Source organism: Sminthopsis crassicaudata, chromosome 4 (assembly GCF_048593235.1).
Source record: "Sminthopsis crassicaudata isolate SCR6 chromosome 4, ASM4859323v1, whole genome shotgun sequence".
NCBI lineage: Eukaryota > Metazoa > Chordata > Mammalia > Dasyuromorphia > Dasyuridae > Sminthopsis > Sminthopsis crassicaudata.
The window spans coordinates 292,064,143-292,085,553 of NC_133620.1; the positions used below are offsets into that span (position 1 = coordinate 292,064,143).

Sequence of the window (21,411 nt, forward strand, 5' to 3'; positions counted from 1 at the left end):
CTCCTCCCCCCACCAGTCCCAGCCCCCCGTTTAATTTTTAAAACTGCTTAAGATTGTAGTTTTTCCTGGAGGAAGTTTAAATTCAACGGGTGCTCCATAATCTACACTTCTCTTCTATATACTTCCCAGAGCTGATGAAAAGCTAGACTCAGACCCGCGGGGTCCTAGACTTCCCCGGAGCAGCTGGGAGGGTGGGTGGAAGGAAATAGGGGAGGCCGCTCTGGGGATGGGCAGCTGGGGCCCAACGAGAGACTCCCGTAGGCGGGATCGGAGCACACTGGAGGCCCGAAGCTAACGAAAGCCAGCCTTTCCGGGCCTCCGGCTCCTCGGGCTCCGGGGGCGCTGAAGTTGGCTATCGCCGCGGAATCTGGGAGAAATGGGCGGCCGGCCCCTCAAGTTTTCTGCAGCCGCAGCCCTGCTGCGGTTGTTACTGTTATTGTTAGAGCTGGCCGTGTAGCCTAGGCTGGAGGATCCCGGCCCCGGGCGCTGGGTGTGTCGGGACTGCTGCACTTGGCGGCGGTTTGTCCGGGCTGCATCGCCCTATCTCCAATTTTTTCTTGCTGAGGCCATGGGGTCAAGTGACTTGCCCAGGATCACACAACCAGGAAGTGTTACGTGTCTGAGGTCACAATACAACTCGGGCCCTCCAGACTTCAGGGCTGGTGCTGTAAACACTCCAATCCCCAGTTCTCACCCGGATCGTTAACTCCGGCTCCACCCTCCTCTGTTCTAGGGTTAGGTGCTCTCCTCCACTTTCCCCGCCCCCATGGAATTTCCTTTGGGATCCGGCACCGCCTACTTGGTCTGGCGGACTGGATGTCTACAAAGTAACCCATAGAAATTTTCCATCGTTTTCTGACTGCCAATCTGATTTGCTACGGTGTAGGGCAAATTTATGGCCAAGATTTGTCCCACCTTTCCAACTTGAAAACCACACACGTAATACATGCATTCCATGTTATGGTTTGGGGCAAATTTCTGAGCCCGGATTTATGACACCCTTCTTTTGGTTTTCAGTGGGGGAATCCTTCCCAGTCGCAGACTAGGGCTGGCCTCGGTGCTGTGTCTCAGCCCCGCCTGGGGCAGATCTCTTACTCGGTGCTGGGCTGCTTTGTTGGCTAACCGTGGTGCTGCCAGGAGGGCCAGAAAGCAGAATCCCTGATCCCGGCCCGCCCCAGGTACAAGGGTCCCGGAAAAGACTGATCATGACCCAGCGCCTTACTATCAGCCTGGGAAGGAGAAAGACAGTGAGCTGTGGAGAGATGGAAGAGAGAAGCTTTCTCTAAAATTATAAGGGTAAGGTTTGGGGGCAAAAACAACAAAAAAAGTCCATGCTAGATTCTTTCCAGTTTCTCCACCCCCCTCCCCTTGATCATTTCAATCTTGTGATGTACAGAGGAGTGCAAAAGGCTCTAGAATCTCAGAGTTAAATTCAAGCTATATCTCTACAATTTGTTATCCATGTTGACCTTGAATGAGTCACTTCAAATTCTCTGTACCTCAGTTTCTTCATCTGCAAAATCAGGGGTGACTTCTGGTATGTAAAGTGATGGTGTTGGACGCCTTCCAGTTCTAGATAAACTCCTAGTAAACCTTTTTAGCTCTAATCTTATGAACCCTGTCTCCGATTCATGTATGAAATAGGGATACTGTCCCCAAGAGAAAGAACTTAGTGGCATACCTCCCCCATGCCCTTCAGGCTTCTTTTCTTAAAATACAATGTAGAGACTATCCATTTCACATGAAAAATAATCTCCGTATCATTCCCAGTCTAGAAAACACATCGACCTTGAATAAGTACTTCCAGAATGGGGAGCTCCATACCTTAAGTGATTGTTAAGAAGTTTTCCTTACGTGGAGCTGAAATTACCCTCCCTAAAATTTTCACCCACCACTTGGTACTGGAAATGGGTGGGAGTGTTGGTGGTTAAAAACAAATCTAATTCCTTCTCCTCGTGACAGTACTTTAAATACCACATTCCCCTCTGTCTTCTGGTGTTCTCTTGGCTAACCATTCACATTCATTCAGCTGGCTCTTCTTACGGAATGATTTCTAATACTATCACCATGCTGCTTGACCTCCTCTGTTTATCAAAGATCTTTAGGTCTGGTCTAGTCTAAACTCCTTATTTTTACAGGAAGGAAACTGAGGCCCAGTAAGGTAAAGTCAAGATAGTATCTCAAATTAACCATAATATCTCAGATGTGGTCTGACCAGAACAGAGTATATGTAACAAGACTTTCACCTTTCCTAATCTGAGCACTGAATTTCCATTAATTCAGCTCATTTAATTATTATTATTTTTAGCTGTTAAGTCACATTGTTGACTTAGTAAATTTTCGGCCTACTTTCTGAAAGGCCTTTTTCTCGAAAGGAGTTATTTATTAATAATTGAAATGAAATAAAGCAGTCTTTGAATTAACACCTACCTTTGTTCCCAAGTCAAAATATCAATCTAGGATTGTAGCTAAGAAAATCCTGGTGAAATAATTACTGGGGGTGATGTTTCTCTGTTTTAACAGGATGGAGTCTGGAATGGGGAGGTCCCAAGGTCTCTCACATTCTCCAAGCTAAGGCAATTTGTGAGTTCCAAGGAAACCAGAGCACTTTTGGTTTCTGGTGGTATGGTTATGGTGGACAGGAACTCACATCCTTGAACTTAGTGGTGCTTAAATGAAACAGAAGCCACAATAAAGAGAGAAGAGGAGTGCAAGGATTACCAGATGACAGCTGGCCCAGGGCAGGACTTTTTGGGAAATACTTTGAAGTTGGGGTATTGATACAGCAGAAAACAGGTACTAGAAATTGGGACTCCTGAATAACTGGAGGGAATAAAAACTTATACAGCAAATGTTTTCTGTCCACTTTTTGAAACTCCCAATCTCACTAATCACCCCCCAAAATAATCAAATCTACAAGTCAAAGCTCAGCTTTACTGCTTACAGTTACCTGGATTCTTTTACCAAATCTTCTCAGCTCACTTTTTTTTTTCTTTTATGCTTAGTTCATATTGGTTTTCCCCCCATTTGTTTTGAGGTCTTGTCTATCATTTTTCATGGGGAGCTCCTGAAGATGAAGACTGTGTTTCCTTCATTAGATGAGGAGTTCCTTAGCTCAGTAGTTGTTTCTCTTTTTATTGATTCCCCCATCTTTGCTTCCTTGGATTTGGAAGCTTTTGACTCTGGGAGAATTCAGTTCAAGGTGGTAAGTGATTGACTTTATTACTTCTCAAAAAAAGCTATATGTTTAGGAGACCAGACCCTGCTTTGAACATTGGGGTCCAGTAAACTATAGGGCAAGGGATTGGGGGACTGAAAATCTGATAACTAATTTGAAATCTCTTCTTGACACAGTTCCTCCATCTGTGCGTGTGACTCACTATGGAGCTTTCAGTAAAAAAGTCAATCCTATGTTGCCAAGCATTCAATTTTTACTCCCCACACATCACTCTGATATGGCTTCTGAAGCCAATGAGCAAAGGTACATAGGAATCTCAATCTGTCCAACCACTAGGGGATGGAATCTATCAAGAGTTTTGTGAATGTTGAGACCCCCTCTGGAGAAAAATCCAGATATGTTTGTCTTATGAAATACTAAGGAATAAATAAATAAATGGTACTTTCATTAGGACCTGGGGTGAGGTTATAGAGGCTCAGTCCTTGTGTGAGGAGTCACAGCATCCTAAACTTCCTCCAGTCTGAATCATTTTGGTATGCCTGACCTCTGTACTGGTCCTTGTGGGAACTACATGTGTCTTTATCTGGAAAAGTTGGAGAAGGAAGAGAACAGGTTTTATAATCAAGGAGAATGTTTGAAGGGTAGGTGGTGGGTAAAAGTCTCTGTTTGCTATGCATCAGCCTTTGACCTGCATTTCTGCCACCCCTTCCCAGGTTTTTTTCCTCCCGAAGTTTCTACCTAGACTGCCCTTTCCCCTTTTCTTCCTTCTCCTTTTAGGACTGACTCTAAAGTTCTATATTATTTTATATCCTTCTTTCCTAATTTACTCCATATCTTTCCTTTCTTCCCTATTACCTCCTATTGAAGTGGACCAAAGAGATCAATATTTGTCTCTGCTAGATGAGTGAGAGGTAGGGGAAGGAAAAAGGGAAAACCATTATTTCAGAAGCAGAGCTAAAAGAGAACTTAGATCAAGGACAAGAAGATTAAGACCCAGAAAGGGAGACTGACTTGTTACCAAGACTCTAACACTAACACTAGTCTCTTCTCTCTCCCATTATTTCCATCATGTTGTCTTTTGCTACTGATTTATATAAAACACCTTCTAAGGCACTGTGTCTATTGGGAGCTGCTTCCTCTTCTTTCTCTTCTCCAGACAGTCAAGAAGAGAAAGAAGAAATGGGATGGGGGAGAGGAATGATTCTTTGATTGCATTTCCTTAGCTTCTTTTAGTTTTTGTTTTTTTTTTCCCCCCACCCAGCAAAATCTTATCTTTCATCTGGCATTGGTTTTTTTTTTTTTTTCCTTCAGTCCCTAGTCTGTAACTACAAAGCTGATCCTCTTTTTGAGTAAGATGATTGGGAGGAGGGAAACATTTCTGGGTCAAAGGATATGTGCTGCTGGGTTGGGCCATTAAGTCATAGGGGAATAATTCTGATATGAACTGGTATGGGGAGGATCTAAGGAGTTCTTTTTAATAGATAGTGGCTGACCAGTTTCTTCTTTTCTCTTGCCTTTCAGACACACTGATGGAAGCTCAAGGGTCAGTAGAACCAGGTTTTCCCACTCGTATCCTTGACCCAGATGTCTTGTACTGACCCCAACTTGTTTCCTTCCCATTACCCATACTAACCTGGTATTTCTTCCCCTTTGACTAGGGAGTCTGTAGGATTGAACGGCAAAAAGTACACCAGTTTAGGCTTTCTTCTCCAGATCCTTGACTTCCATTCCTTGATCTGAGTCAGCTTCTTTTCCCCAAGAGATTGTCTCCAAGGCCTGATGGAGGAAACAATGTCTTCTCCCAAGAAAGTACAAAATAAACCTCTCTACTGGCTTACTAAAGTGGGCCAGCCAACTGACCTGTCAGTGTTTGTTTCCTAGTCTCTTTTCTGAGGCTAATCACTTGCTCTTTCTATCAAAAAGGCTTTGAGCTAGGCTCATATGCAGGCATGCATAAAAGTGATTTTAGCATAATACACCTGTGAGTTTATATAATATAGGACAAAGAATTACTTAGCCTAGAAGTCAGGGCACACAGGTACTCCTCCATCTTATTTTTTTTCATTTCTAAGATTTCTTCCAAGTCTTATTGTAATTATATAATCAATTATTGTGAACTTCTGGGGTCAGAGAATTCAATATTCTATAAAGGTAAGAGCCAAGACTGAGACCTGATCTCCTCACCTTGCCGCTGCCCACAGCCCTCCCCCCTCCCTTTCCTTCCCTTCTCCACTGGAAGATTGATCTGCAGACTTGCAGAACTGATGCATGACAAAGGGATTTAGATGGCTGTGGGGGAAAGGGAGGTGAAAATGGCTGGGGAGGGGCCCCAGCTCCTTCCTTTGCAAGGATTTTTCCACTAACTCCTTTCCTCATTTCCATCATACATTCATCTTAAGACCTAGGGAAAGGAAAAAGTGAGGTGAATATGGCCCCAACTTTATAATAACTCCCCCAGTAACCTCCAGAAGCATCCTAACCTTCATTCTCAGAGTAACACTTTATTAAAAAGATAGGGATAGAGCCACACACCCTAGTATGCATGAGTGTGTAATCAAAGGAGACAGCCGTGTGTGTGTGTGTGTGTGTGTGTGTGTGTGTGTATGTAAAAGAAAAGAGGCTGCATAGCGAGGGAAATACCTGTCAGTATAAGAAACCTATATAAGTACCCAGAAACAAATGTAGAGACAGAAACATGAAGACACTGACAGGAGACTGTTACCCTGCAGACAAGATAAATTCCCACAGGTGAACCTTTACCACCAGACAGACATAGAGGAGGCACAAATACACAAGTATTGGGAAATTCATGGATTCTCAATACCCAGGGAGAAGCAGATACAAAAGTCAAGCAAGATACACTACAACCCAGAATCTGACAATACAATGTTTTAGTGGAAAAGAAGTTCTTCGTCAGGAAAATAGCAAATTCATTTTCTTTCTTTAAATAATAAACATTTTACTTGAAAATTTGAATTTTTAAGTTTATCGTCCTCAACTTGACACTTTGTGGTTCCCCTCCCACACACATTTTCTTCTCTCCAGGCCCAAAACTCAGTCACACAAAAGTATAAATGACCCATAATAATTTAATAATGTGTGAGCTCTCTTTGGAGAGTTAACCCAGGTTTGTGCCAAAGGAATTACATTCTAAGTGTGGATTCTATCTAATGAAATATTTGGGAAGGGAGGGAAGTTACTTTCCAGTACTAAAAATCTCTACGTTTCCTTTTGAGTTTCAGTAAAAATATCACCTTCAAAGTACATCAGGAACCTTGGGTGAAATTTCATAAAAAAGGAATATGACATGCATAGATGAAGAAACCCTTGAAAGGTGAGGCATCTTGCACCAATAGTTCCAGAACTTCTTAATTATCTGCCCAGATCTAGAAGTGAAAAAACCAAACAAACCAAATCAGCTTGTTCCCAGAGTAAAAGAATCTAAAACTGACCTATCCAACAGCTAACTTGTCTCTTTAGAAAAGAAAAGGGAAAAAAAAAGAAATTAAAGGGAGGACTCTGGGCTCCGAAATGGAAGAGTTTGGGGAAAAGGCCCAAAAGAACAGCCTATAGGAGAGAACGTGGACCCTTTGGATTTCTGGGGGTGGGGGGAAGCGCGGGGAGAAAATCCCGAGAAGTGGGGGAGAGCTGGACAATAGTGTCGGAGTCCCCGAGGTAGATGCCGGGTATGGGGGTAGTTGAAGCTGGGGGGCAGGAAGCTGGCCCCAGGGGAGCCATCAGGGCTCATTGAAGGGCTGAGCACTTGTTTAGGGTTAGGGCTGTCGCCTCAGGGGATCAGGATTGTCCAGCCAAAACCATTGTCCTCCCTTCCCCCGCCTTCCCCAGCCAGCCCCTTTGAACCTGACTCCAGAGATTCCGCCCTCCCCCCTTCTCCCCGCCTCTCCTCTGCAGCCTGGGGCTGGCTATCTGAACTGGGGAGGGAAAAAGAGAAACTGGGGTGGGGTGTCAGACGGGAGTATCCCTGAGGGGTAGAGCAGACGGGGACCTGACTTTGGCTGGGTACCTGAGTTGAACTGGGCGAGGAGCTGAGCCCCACAGAAGCTTGTGTTCTGTCCCTAAGTAGGGGACTGGGGGTGAGAGGAATGACCTGTAGGGTACTGGAAGAAGGGGACATTGGTGGGGAGAGCAGGCCCGGGGCCAGTGAGTAGGTAGATCTTTAATCCGTGAAGTAACTACATCTACTTGCTTAGTGCCTGAGAGGTAGGGTCATGAAGGGAACATTTACTTGAATGAAGGATGCGGTTAATGTGGCTTTTTGAGTCCATCGTTGAAGAAACAACTGTGTGGGGCGGGAAGGGGAGAGTGGACAAGATACAATTCAGAGGAAGTATTAGATCGAGAAGAGAAAAACGAAAAAACCTATTGCGGAAGACTAGTGAATAGAGTAGGAACGCAACAGAAGCGTCCAGGTTGACTTTAGGCGGAGTCTCGCTTCATGCCTCAGTTTCTCCCCCTCCCCCTACCTGGGGCGGGGGCAAGGGCGGGGCTAGAGGTCAAGGCCGGGGTGGGTGGGATTGGGAGGGTGGGGTCGGTTTGTCCCCTTTGCTCTCAGTCCTTAAAACCCCGGGTCGGGGTGCCCTGCATCCGAATGGCCGGACACCTGGCTCCTGAATATTTCTCGCCACCCCCGGGCGGTGGCGGGGCTGGTGGGTCCGAACCTGCGTGGAATTGGTCGGCTTTTCAAGGCCCACTCGGTGGGGTTGGAACGGGGCCGGGACCCGACGGGTGGGGAATGGCCCCTTACCACCCTTTGTACGATATGTGGGGAGGGGGTGTCTACTGTGAACCTCAGCCCAATGTGGGAGTGATGGCTCAGCCTGCTCAGGAGATCGCAGTCCCCGACGGCGATGCAGGACCGGGGGTAGAGAGTCCTTCCGAGGGCAGCTCCCCAGAATCCCGTTCCACTGCTCGAGTCACCAAGATTGAGCCGGTGGAGAGTGGAGACGAGGTGAGACTGGTGATGAGGAAAGGTAGGAACTTGGCCTTCTCGGTCAGGTCGAGGCTGGAGGAGGCCAGAAAGGCCCACCTTTCTCTGGCATATCGAAAAGCAACTCCGGGCATGGACATGGGGGTCCCGAAAAATACCTAAACCTGGGAAGTGGTAAGATAAAATTACATTAGATCTTTTTAGTAACTGGGACGAAAAGGAAGGGCTTAAATTTGGGATAAGATGACTGAAGCTAGAGGCGTGGAGGAAGGAAAAATGAGTACTGAGTTGCTGAAGGGATCCTGAATGTGTAGTATTTGATTAGACAGTTTCTCCCTCTTTTCGGGTCCATTTTGAGGTTCCCTTTTTAGTCTAGTTTGTACTTAGGTAATTGCATTTAGGTTCCTAGGAGGTACTACTCCTACCAATCTTACATCATCTCTATCCCCTTTCCAGTCTCCTGCAGACCCCGAGACTGGGTTGGGTGGTGGTGTATCCCAGTTTGTGGCCCCAGGCTTAACCACCTTATCAGCTCAGATTGATAGAACACCCATTCTCCTGAGGTATTGTTCCCTGGAAATGGTGGGTGGGACTGTCTGGTATCTTATTTTGGGTGGAGAATCCAGATGTCTGAGCATGATGTGGATGCTAATTATGAGGGGAGTCTGTGTTACTAAACTCTGAGAACTTTTGTTTCTGGAAGGTAAAGATGGAAAACTGGCTCTGACACCATCATTGTTACTTTGCAAATTGCTTAACTTCTGGGTATCAGTTTCCTTATCTGTAAAATGAGTGCTTTGAAATAAATTCTAAGCTTCGCTTCCAATTCATAAAATATTGCAAAATATGCCATACAAGTATTCATGGAATTACCGACTATGGGTTACATATAAAATTGGGGAAGCTACAAATGTCAAACATTTAATGAGATCTTACTGAGCTAGACATTGAAAATAAGAAAATAAAGCATCTGTCTTCAAATTTGCAATCACCTCCATTGTAGGTGAGGCCTGGATGGATATGAAATGAAAAGACATAAATTAGGAGAAATTCAGATAAAGTGCTGTGAGAGTTTAAAAGGGAACCGGAAATGCATAATACAGAAGGTATCACTTTATGGAGGCAAGTTAGATCTTGAAGGAAGGGAAGGATTTCTTTTAAAATGACCCAGGAGTTTGGTTGAATTCCTTTCAGATATGGGGACTGTGTGATTAAATACTTGCAGGAAAGAATCAACTAGTATTCCAGTTTGGCTGGAATGTAGGGGTGGAGGATGGGAGAGATGAGTTTGCCGGCTCAAGTCTGTGGGTCCTAGAATAGAGTGCCAGGATAAGAAATGTATATTGTGTTGAATAGACAATAGGGGAATTTCTTTGGAACAATGGAGAGTAACCTGATGAGAGCTGACTAGATTATTTTGACTGGAACTGTGTGAATGAACTGACTTGAATGATGAACCCATTTGGTGGGAAGGAGACTGGACAGTAATGCAAAGGACGTAGGCCTTATTCCTAAGGAACTTGCCATCTAGTTGGAGAGACCAAATCTAGTCATTTAAAACAAATATGAAGAACAATGATTTAAATCTTTTAGGATTATTTTGTACATGCAAAGGATTTTGGAGAGAAGCAAGCTGGGGGAGGGTTTTAGGGTGGGGATTGAGCTACACTTTACCAAGATTTGCATGGAGGGAAAGGGAAAGGAGGAGGGTTGAAGCATACCTGCTGTGGAATAGCCTGAGCAAAAGTTGTCAAAGAAGTTAAGAGGAGTGGTATACTACTGGAGTTGGAAATGTGGTCAGATGATAGGGAGATAGGTAGAGTTGTGAAATACTTTAAAAATGCCCAGCCAGGGACTTCATGCTTATTATACATAGAGTTGAGGAGTAATGGGAGTGATAAAGAAAATGCTATTTTAGGAAAGTTAATCTGGCCTCAACATGCAGAATCGATCTTAGTGGAATGAAGACTTGGAAGCAAGAAATCAGTTGTCATTTTATGTTACATATAATATGATATAGAATAATTATTGCAACTTGGCTGTTTCATTATGGCCCCTCTTTCTTAGGTCCAACTCTTTTTGTCATTACACGCCTTCCTGTCTTAGAGGACTAGGAAGGAGATCTCTTCCCCAGGGTTGACACCCCACATAAACTTGTACCTGATTGCTAGCTATCTCACATGTTTCCCATTCCCTCTGGCATTTTCAATCTCCACCTTTCTACTGGCTTCTTCCTTTCTGCCTACAAAGTTATCAGATCTTGTCTGGTCTATAAACTATTTAAAAAGTGATGTTTGGTTGTTCAATTTCTCCAAATGGGAATGAAGTGGAAGAAGCAAATTTATACATGTTTGCTATCTACACTACCACTCACCACTAATCCATTGCATGCTGGCCTTTTCACCCCCCCAATAAGTTTCTGTTAATTCTATTGAAATAAGAATCTTCACATTCATCAATAACATCAATAACCTCTTAATAAGGTTTATTTATTTATTTTTTTTCTTATATCCTTAGTTCATTATCTTAATATTTGTTGAATTGAATTCAGCCTGTCAGCTAAGTGGCAGCAGTGTCAGACCTGGAGTAAGGAAGACCAGATAATTTTTTTGTATGATTCTGAGCAATTTACTTGGCTGCCTCAGATAAATACAAAGTACTGCTCCACTCCCAGCTTTTCATTTGCTACCTGGGTAACTCAAAGTCTATTTCCAGCCCTGTTCTCAGGTCTCAATTTTGCTTTAATGTCTATTTGCCTATGGGATATATATATATATATATATATTTTTTTTTTTTTTTCTCAGTGTTCCCTCTACATGTCAAATTGAGCCTATTCTTTTTTTCCTTTCCCCAATCTATTTTTCAATATGACTTTTCTAGTTGTATTAATGGTATTGTCATCCCCTGAATTCCACTTTCCACATCCAGGCGCCCATCTACCTTTGGGATCTTTCTATTTCTGCTACTAGGGCCCAAGTATAGGCCCTCTTTAGCTTCCATTTGGACTGTAAAAAAATAGGCTGTTGCCAAATCTTTTCCTGTTCCCCTCGAGTGTATCTGGCTCTAACCTACCTTTCCTTTCAGCTCAACTGTTTTTTGTTTAAACTTTTTTCTTTTGCCTGGAATTTTCTACCCCATGTTGGCATATTGAATGGATGGAGAAGAAGCAACTTGATAACAATAGAGGCAATAGTGTGATGCATTTGAGTCAGAAGGGCCTGGCTTTAATCTAACCTGACATCAATTTTGTGAGAATCCCCCTCTGAGCCTTGTTTGTAAAATGAAGGGAGTCAGCCTCGATTATTTCTAGAATTTCCAAAGCATTCTGTTTTGTGTTATGATTATGTCTCTATTTCTGTACCTCAAGGAAGACATTGTATGTTGATTTAAGTTTGTTAAATGAATAGAAGTTAGTGACAGATTTGGCATTAATTCCGGTGCTTTTTTTACCATAGGCATTTAATAAATGTTGAGTGAATGTGTATATAGGTGATTAAAGAAAGGGGGAAATTTGTTAAAAACTATTCATAAGGAGTTGGGATAAGAGATACTAGGGAGTTTATTCACTTTCTGAAGTTGATGATATAGAAAAGAGAAATTTATCCCCATCAATTTCAGTTTTGGTATGAGTGTTACCTCCTATTTATTTCAGGCTTTTTTCTGTTTTCTGAAATTTCCTGTTCAAAATTCCACAGCAGGCACAAGAGACCCCTTCACCAGAAGAACTGGAGCAGTTTGCCAAGGAGCTAAAGCGGAAAAGGATCACTCTGGGTTATACCCAGGCTGATGTGGGCATCACCTTGGGGGCTCTCTTTGGTGGGTCCTTTTCTATACATGTCACCCAGAGGACTCCTTTCTCTACTTAATGACTTCATTTATGACTAGGGACAGAACTTTTTGGAACTTATCCTGGCCCTAAGTGGGGGGGGGGGGGAGCTAGATTCTGGGTGCCCCAGAGAAGGGAGAACAAGATTGTTTGCCACCTCTCTGAAGCTTAGAAAAAACTAAGAATTGGAGAGACGTCTAAGTGGGAGAAATGAGGATTTGGGGGGGGGGTGTCAAGAGTGAGAGCAGCAGTTGGAGGGTTGGATACCAGAGTGTGAGGGGAATAGGCCTACCTTGATCATAGTTCCTTCCAGTACCAATTCATCCTTCTCCAAACACCAGGCAAGGTTTTTAGCCAGACCACCATCTGTCGTTTTGAGGCACTACAACTCAGCTTCAAGAACATGTGTAAGCTCAGACCTCTGCTACAGAAGTGGCTGGAAGCAGCTGATGACAATGACCACCTTCAGGAGGTAAGGGGCAGAACTATAAGGAATGAGGTGGAGTGGGAATGAAGGCAAAATAGGCCTGAAAAATTGTGGATCATTTCTCTTAACTCATGAATATAGTGCTTTTAAGGTTTTTACAAAGCTCCTTTCCTCAAGAAACAACTTTGTGAAGTGGGTAATAGCATTATTATCCCCATTTTACAGACAAAAAAAATAATGGCTTGAGATTTGCTTATAGACACTCTAATAGCATCCTAACTAGAATTTGAACTTAGGTCTCCTGAATCCAAGTTTGCATATCATTTTTTCTACTCTACCTATGAACTTTTTTAGACTTAGTGTATACCAGTTTCCAGTTTCTTTGTCTTTATTTTTTTCTACCACTCCATAACCCTACCACTGCATACCCAATTTCAGTCTTTCATCTCATAAATTTGGACAATTTGTTTGTTAATAGTAATTTATTTTTTATAATTATGTGAAAACCAATTTTTAAAACATTCAATTTTACATTTTGAATTTGACATTTTTATCCCTCCTTTTCTTCTTTCCCCCTTTCTAAAACAGTAAACAATTTGATGTGCATTATTTATGTGTAGTTTATATAAAACATTTTCATATTAGGGTTATAAAAGTAAAGAAAAACACAGATAAAGAGAAAATAGTATGCTTTGATTTGCATTCAGAGTATGGATATGGATAACATTTTGCATCATGAGTCTTTAAAAATGTTTTTTGATCATTGTATTGCTGACAATAGCTAATCCATTCATAGTTGATCATCACACAATGTTGCTGTTACTATGTATTCTGCTCATTTCACTTTTCAGCAATTTTTCAGATTTTTCTGAAATTGGTCTATTCATTGTTTTATGCATAGTAGTATAATTTTACTCTGACAAACCTTTGAGATCTGTAAAATGGGAATAAGATTTCTATCTTAATGTGAACTCCTATTATAGATAATAAATGTTATTACTGCTTTTTTTTTTTTCTTTTTTACCATGATAGGAGTTTGCTTGTTTAGAACATTTATTTCTAGAAGAGAGAACCTAATTTATGTTTTTTATTTTGTTGTTTTTCCATCCCTTGTTACCTCAGTTGTGTAAGGCTGAGACAGTCCTTCAACAAGCCAGAAAGAGGAAGCGTACAAGCATTGAGAATGGAGTTCGGGGAAACTTAGAGACCATGTTTCTCCAGTGCCCCAAACCCACACTTCAGCAAATCAGTAATATTGCTGAGGAGCTGGGCCTTGAGAAAGATGTGAGTGCTGCCAACCCTTCCATAAGACACCTATAGATACTTTATCCCCTTCTTGGTTCTGTTCTGGACTCTTCCTTTATATTCTTCCTCCACTGACTAATACTATCTCTTTCCCTCATTGACTTTCTGAATCTTTTTCACCTTGACCTCCCATTACTGCTAACCTATCAGTTTTCTGCCACCCATCTTTTCTTTTTTCTTTTTTTTTTCTTGCTGAGGCAATTGGGGTTAAATGACTTGCCCAGAGTCACACAGCTAGGAAGTGCTAAGTGTCTGTGGCCAGATTTGAACTCAGGTCCTCTTGACTTCAGGACTGGTGTTCTACCTACTGTACAACGTAGCTGCCCCTACTGGTCATTTTTTAATCCATGGATTAAGCCTTGATCAAATTCCACTTCTTTCTATCTTTTGGTACTTGGTAGCTCAAGCTAGAAGTGACAAACTGATTCCACTAGGAATGTGAGAGAAAGGAGATCAAAATCTATGCCAAGGGGTCATCATATAGCTCTAGCAATTAGAAAAGGACCTTAGAGTTGAGCTAGTTTGACTTCTTACCAAGGAAGAAAATGAGACTAGAGCAGTGAACTGTCTTGTCCCAGTTCACACAATGGCAGAGCTAAAAACAAACCCAGTCTCCTAATGTCTGGTCCAACAGTTTTATGGTAAAAACTATTAGTGTGCTTGAGGAGTGAGTGGGATATAGTAAGAAGGAACATTAAAATAGCAGGCAGGAAAGACTCCATAGTGAAAGTAGAGATTTTAAATTGGACTCTTAAAAAGATTCATGATGCAGGAAGGTGAGTTAGTAGATTGGATTCAGTTAGACGAATGTTAATGAGTTCAAATATAGCCTCAGCCATTTGCTAACTGTCTCTGGAGAAGTCATTTAATTCTGTTTGCTTCAGTTCCTCATCATAAAATGAGCTTACCAAGAAAACCCAAATGGGGATCAGTAAGAATCAGACACAAATTGATCATTGACCTAGTTCTATTTTAAGCCCTACCCATTTTTCAAGGTGCTCATTCCTGATTAAAAGAAGATATGAAGTGAGTTCATCTATAGGCCTAATCATTGTGTCCCTAAGGTATTTCATCTTTCAAAGTGTCCTCTTTCCCACAAACATCCATCATTCCATAAGTGTGTCTCTTATTCAATATAGTCTTTCTCTCACTTACACTTCTTCTCTCTTCCTATTTTTAGGTTGTCCGAGTTTGGTTCTGTAATCGTCGTCAAAAGGGAAAGCGGAGCAATGGCAACTCACCCCGAGAAGATTTTGAGGCAGCTGGCTCCTTCCCTGGGGGACCTATGCCTTTTCCCCTTGCTCCAGGCCCTCCATTCAGTCATCCCACTTATGGGGGCCCTCATTTCACCACTCTCTATTCCCCAGCCCCCTTCACAGAGGGGGATGCCTTTTCCCCTCTCCCTGTTAACACTCTGGGCTCAACCATGCATTCAAGCTAAAAGGCTAAGCCCATCTTTGGGCAGAGGAGGTGAGAGAATAGAGATGAGGAACCCAACAAATTCTTTTAAAGTCTGTTAGTTAGTTGGTCGATTGTGTTCTCTATCTTTGGAGCATTTAGGAGCAGGGAAGAATGGGATTATTATTTTAGAAATTATTAACAGATTTTTGAGGGGAATGGGTGAGGGAAAAGTTATAAAAGTTTGCTTGTTTGTTAGTTCCACATCTCTTTTATCTCCCAACTCTTAAATAAAGCAATCTAAAGCAAGCCTAATAGAATCAAAACACTTCAAATATTTAAAGACCTATCTTGGCTTCCCCTATGTCTCCTCCAAATTAAACATTTCTCATTGCCTCAACCATTTATTTACATTATAGTGAGCGTTTATATTGGATCTCAAGATCTGCAAAGAGCTTTGCTATTTGTTATCTTATTTGATCCCTACAACAATCCTATAAGGTAGTGCTGCTGTTCTATATTACAGAGAAGAAACTAAGGCAAGAGAAATTAAATGACTTGCTCTGGGTGTCTTGAGGTAAAATTTTAAACTCTAGTCTTAACAATCCATACATTAAATTGCTTGTGTCATATAACATGATCATCATGTACTTCATCATCTTAGTTATTGTACAATGGAGCACCACAAACTGAACATTATACACTCAATTTGAATTTGGAGTGACTAAGACAAAGCAGCTGGATGCAGTGTATTGGGACTGGATCCAGGAAGACTCAAATCTGGGCTCAGATACTTAACTAGCTTTGTGACTTTGGACAAATCTCTTAACCTCTGCCTCAGTTTCTTCAACTGTAAAATGAAAGGTTGCAATGAGAATCAAGTGATCCTATTTATCAATTGCTTAATGTAGTGTTAATGTAAATTTACTATTAAGATTGTATCAGTAGCTTTTTCTGCTGCTTTCATATAATTTATTTATATGGAGCTTTACGGATTGATAAAGATCCCCAGATCCACCTTCTTTTAAAGTTGAATTTTTCTTAATACATTTATTGAGTACATTTATTATCTTAATTTATTGAGTTCAACTTGGAGTCTGGAAGTCAATCTCACTTTAAGTTGCCAAGTCTTGTCAGTACTATTAAGATGCTGCACTATTACAATAGGATTATTGGATTATGGATCTAGATCCAAGGTACTTTTAGGCATCCAATATAAGTCTTCATTTTTTTTACCAGACTAGCCTTCATACACAATTGTAGTTTCAAAGCTTGGCTGAAACTTCATGTAAGACTTACTATCAGCTGCTTTAGGAAAGAATTGTTTGTTGACTATAGGGTAGACATTAAATTCCTTAGAAATATCTCCTCTGAGCTATTTTGAGTACATCATGTAACAAGAAAGATGCAAAAAGATTTAAGAAGTCTTGACATTGTACCAGAAGAGTGAAATCACTACACTGACTTTGAACATTCCAGTCTCAGTCTTTATTATAGTAGAGATAGAGCACTAAAGAAACAAATGAGAAACAGCTGAATTGAAAAGTATGGAGGAGACTTGTGCTTCTGAATTTGTAAGGGCATGGAAGAATGCAAGGGGGGAAAGGAAAGGGGAACTTTATTCAATATCTACATCCCTATTCCAGAAACTCTGTAAGTTAGTTTGAAGGATCATTTATGCATAAATGATGGAGACATTACTGAAAGGAAAATAGGGAGGAGTAGTCTTTTGGAAGCAATAATCAATATATTACATTTTTACCATTTCAAATGATACAGGAACATTGGATATTTTTTGATTACAAAAATATTTTGCTACAGTAGAGCAAAGCCTCTAAAGCAGTGCATTATAAACCTTTTCAATAAGGGATCTCCCCATAATAGTTCAAAATTACCTCAAGATCTATAAAAGAATCCCCTAAACATCAAACTAGGAATAAAAGATGCTCAGCAAAAGTTTGCTATTATGAAGAGTCAGCGAAAGTGTTAAGTGTCCTAAGTGAACTTGGCTCTTTATTCTATCCACTGCACCATCTATCTGTCCTAACAGTCAATGTATGTGAAGGGTTTGAATCCAGGTTTTTGTGATTCAAAAAACAGCATTTTATCTGCTGTCCCAAAGGACTTGTTAAAATTCAGGCATCGCTAATTGCTGTTAATGATTTAGAACCTTGCTCAGGCTCACATAGTTAATATGGGCGAAGGCTGGGCTTTGAATTTAGGTCCTTTAATTTCAAATCCAACATTTCTAATGTCTATTAAATTCAACCATTTCTTCTGTCTTCCTCTAAATTCCAATTAGTTGTAAGTTTGGCAGAAAGAATGGGTTTAATTTTGTCAATGATAAGTTTGAGGTATTGGAAGAATATCCAAAAGTTATTCAAACTATTGGAAATATAGGTGGGGGGGGGGGAGCAGGATTAAAAGGATTTGGATGTGATATGTGGAAGTTCGGAGTAAATGAGTTGCTCAGACAGAAGTCAAGGTGTGAGGGAAAAACCTTACTGAATTTGGTGAATTCAGGATGGTGGGTGAGTGGTAACTATTTCAGAAGCCTTTACCTCTGCTCTCTGTTCAAATGCCTTGACCTGTCATGTAAATAAATGAAAGATACCTGTGTGTATATACAATCCAAAGCCCATATTTACCTCTGGCTATAAAATAGACTCTTACAAAATTAACTAAAGCCTTTTCATAAAATAAATAGCACAAGTCAGCAGAAAAAGCACCAAGGAATTTACAACATCATGAATTGCCCAATAAAGATTAAATATTTCCCCATAACTCTACAGTATTTTTGCCTGAGGCATTTGGGGTTAAGTGACTTGCCCAGGATCACACAGCTAGTAAAGTGTCTGAGGCCAGGTTTGGATTCTGGCCCTCCTGGGCTGGTGCTCTATCCAATGTGCCACCTAGCTGTCCCACTCAACAGTGTGTTTGACCATTGACATTTGGATTTTGTAAACAGGAATCCTTCATTTCATCAGGTCAAGGCACATGAACAATCCAAAAACAAAATAAATTCAGAAATATAGTCTAATAGCAGAGGTAGAGAAGTTAATTATTGGTGCATAGTTTTTTTGTTATACATTTGGTTATAAACTTTTTTTAGTACACATTTCTTTGGGATTTATGTTGGGAGAGAACAAGAGGAAAAAACCATGAGTAAAAAAGTGAACATTTTAGTGTTGATTTACATTCAATCTCCATAGTTCTCTTTTTGGATGCAGATGGTGTTTTCTATCTAAAGTTTATTGAGATTGCCTTGGATCACTGAACCACTGAGAAGAACTAAGTCTTTCATAGCTGATCATGGCACAGTCTTGCTGTTACTCTGTACAATGTATTTCTGGTTCTGCTTGTTTTCCTACCCTCAGTTTCTGTAAATCTTTCTGAACTCAGCTTTTTCATCAATTTTATGAATAATAATCTATTATTTTCATATTTCATAACTTACTTAACAATTCCCAACTGGTGGGCATCTACTCATTTTCCAATTCTTTGCCACCATAAAAAGAGTTGCTACATTTTTGCACATGTGGGTCCTTTTTTTCTCTATAAAATACTTGGGATACAGACCCAGTGGTGGCACTGCTGGGTCAAAACATAACTTTTGAATAATCAAGAAAATCAGCAAAATAAAAAAAATAGCTGTAAACTATTGCTAGGAAGAAAAAAATGCTTGTCAGGGGCAGGTCAATACAAAGATTGTTACTGAAAATTGCATAAAGGTAAATTTTTAAAAATTAAAGTTTTTTTTTTTTTTTTTTTTTTTTTTTTTTTAATTTACAAAGCCTATGCATGGGTGATTTTTCCAACACTGACCCTTGCAAAACCTTTTGTGCCAAATTTTCCCCACCCCCTGCCTTAGCAGGCAGGTAGTCTGATACATATTAAATCCAATATATGTATACATATTTATACAGTTATCTTGCTGCATATATCTGAGTTGTCTTAATGTGCATTTCTCTGATCAATACTGATTTGGAGCATCTTTTCATGTGACTGCATATAGTTTCAATTTTTTTACCTGAGAATTGTTCATATCCTTTGATCATTTATCAAATGGAGAATGGCTTGAACTATTATAAATCTGAATCAATTCTCTATTTTAGAAATGAGGCCTTTATTAGAACCTTTGGATGTAAAAATGTTTTCCCAGTTTACTGCTTTCTTTCTAATCTTGTCTGCATTAGTTTTGTTTGTATAAAACCTTTTTAACTTAATATAATCAAAATTATCTATTTTGTGATCAATAATGATCTCTAGTTCTTTGGTCACAAATTCCTTCCTCCTCCACAAATCTGAGAGGTAATTATCCTATGTTCTTCTAATTTCTTTATATCATTCTTTTTTTCTAAATCATGAACCCATTTCAACCTTAACTTTGTATACGGCATTAGGTATGGGCCTATGCCTACTTTTGCCACACTAGTTTACAATTTTCCCAGCAATTTTTGTCAAATAGGGAATTCTTATCCCAAAAGCTGGGGCCTTTGGGTTTGTCAAATACTAGGTTGCTATAGTCATTGACTATTTTGTTCTGTGAACCTAATCTATTCCACTGATCAACTGCTCTATTTCTTAGCCAGTACCAAATGGTTGTGATGACTGCTGCTTGATAATATAATTTTAGATCTGGTGCAGCTAGGCCACTTTCATTTGCCTTTCTCTTCATTAATTCCTTTGAAATTCTTGACCTTTTGTTTTTCCAGATGAATTTGTTATTTTTTTCTAGGTCAGTAAAATAGGTTCTTGGGAGTCTGATTGGTATAGAACTAAATAAATATATTAGTTTAGGGAGTATTGTCATGTTTATTATATTTGCTCGACCTATCCACGAGCACTTGATATTTTTCCAATTGCTTAGATCTGACTTTATTTGCGTGGAAAGTGTTTTGTAGTTTTGCTTATTTCCTGACTTTCCCTTGGCAGATAGATTCCCAAACATTTCATACTATTGACAATTATTTAAAATGGAATTTCTGTTTGTATCTCTTGCTGTTGGATTTTGTTAGTGATGTATAAGAATGCTGATGATTTATGTGGATTTATTTTGTATCCTGCAACTTTGCTGAAGTTGTGGATTGCTTCTAATAGTTTTTTAGTTGATTCCCTAAGTATACCATCATATCTGCAAAGAGTGATAATTTCATTTCCTCATTACGTTGCTCGAATTCTTTTAATCTCATTTTCTTCTCTTATTGCCAAAGCTAGCATTCCTAATACAATACTAAATAGTAATGATGATAGTAGGCAAACTTGTTTCACCCCTGATCTTATTGGAATGATTCCAGTTTATCCCTATTACATATGATGCTTGCTGATGGTTTTAAATAGATGCTACTGACTGTTTTAAGGAAAAGTCCATTTATTCCTATACTCTCTAATGTTTTTATTAGAAATGGGTGTTGGGTTTTATCAAATGCTTTTTTTTGCATCTATTGAGATAATCATATGGTTTTTGTTAATTTGGCTATTGATACAGTCATTTATGCTAATAGTTTTCCTAATATTGAACCAGCCCTGCATTCCTGGTATAAATCTTTACTTGGCTGTGGTATGGTATCATCTGGGGATGATTTTCTGTAATCTCTTTGCTAATATTTTATTTAAGATTTTTGCATCAATATTAATTAGATTGGACTATAATTTTCTTTCTCTGTCTTCATCCTACGTGGTTTAGGTATCAGTACCATGTCTGCATCATAAAAGGAATTTGATAGGAGTCCTTCATTCCCTATTTTTCTTTTTCTTTTTTCTTTTTTTGCCTATTTTCCATAGAGGTAATTTTTACTTAGGAATCTCACACTTTTCAAAGGCCATACTAAAATCTTTGTCAAGTAAATCCAAGTACATTCTAGATATTTTGTTAAGGGCTGAGGATATTGTAGTTTGTCCTTCATTCTCAAAGAGAACCATGACATCAGGAAGGTGATGCCATGATATCCAGGTGAGTTGGATTTAATTGAGGGAGGGCAACTGGAGATACAAATACAAGCAAAAAGAAAGAAGACATAAATGAGAATTAAAAAGGGAAAGGAGGGGAAAGTACCCAATATTTGGGTTCAAATTTTGTCTCAGGCACATGCTGGCTATGTGATAATGAATGAATGAGTCATTTATCTGAGTTGTCTCCCAGTCAGTTTTCAAAGACAGAATTAATTGAAGCAACTGGGGATATTTAGCCTGAAATGAAGATTGTTCTCAAGAACACAAAAAGGGCTGCCATGTGGAAAAGGGATTAGATCTGGCCTGTTTAATCCCAAGAAGAATCTGGAGCAATGGAAAGTGGAAACTGCCATGGATCAGATGTAGGCTTGATGTCA

At 40.1% G+C, this 21,411-nt stretch overlaps 1 protein-coding gene and 1 long non-coding RNA gene across 2 annotated transcripts; both read left to right on the forward strand.

Moving 5' to 3' along the window:
• Positions 1-900: 900 nt before the first annotated feature.
• Positions 901-5,211, forward strand: LOC141541283 (uncharacterized). Its single transcript, XR_012481727.1, has 4 exons — positions 901-1,296; positions 2,524-2,796; positions 4,700-4,721; positions 4,837-5,211. It is a non-coding gene; the product is annotated as an uncharacterized LOC141541283 (long non-coding RNA).
• A 2,533-nt stretch (positions 5,212-7,744) lies between these two features.
• Positions 7,745-16,111, forward strand: POU5F1 (POU class 5 homeobox 1). Its single transcript, XM_074311495.1, has 5 exons — positions 7,745-8,147; positions 11,822-11,942; positions 12,294-12,424; positions 13,502-13,663; positions 14,865-16,111. Exons 1-5 carry the CDS (start codon positions 7,788-7,790, stop codon positions 15,123-15,125), a joined length of 1,035 nt encoding a protein of 344 aa, XP_074167596.1. The 5' UTR covers positions 7,745-7,787; the 3' UTR covers positions 15,126-16,111.
• Positions 16,112-21,411: the final 5,300 nt, after the last annotated feature.

Coding starts and splice junctions, on each gene's coding strand:
- POU5F1 (XM_074311495.1), top strand. CDS start 7,788: ATGGCCGGACACCTGGCTCCTGAATATTTCTCGCCACCCCCGGGCGGT. Junction 8,148..11,821: donor CGGTGGAGAGTGGAGACGAG/GTGAGACTGGTG, acceptor AAAATTCCACAG/CAGGCACAAGAGACCCCTTC. Junction 12,425..13,501: donor ACAATGACCACCTTCAGGAG/GTAAGGGGCAGA, acceptor TTGTTACCTCAG/TTGTGTAAGGCTGAGACAGT.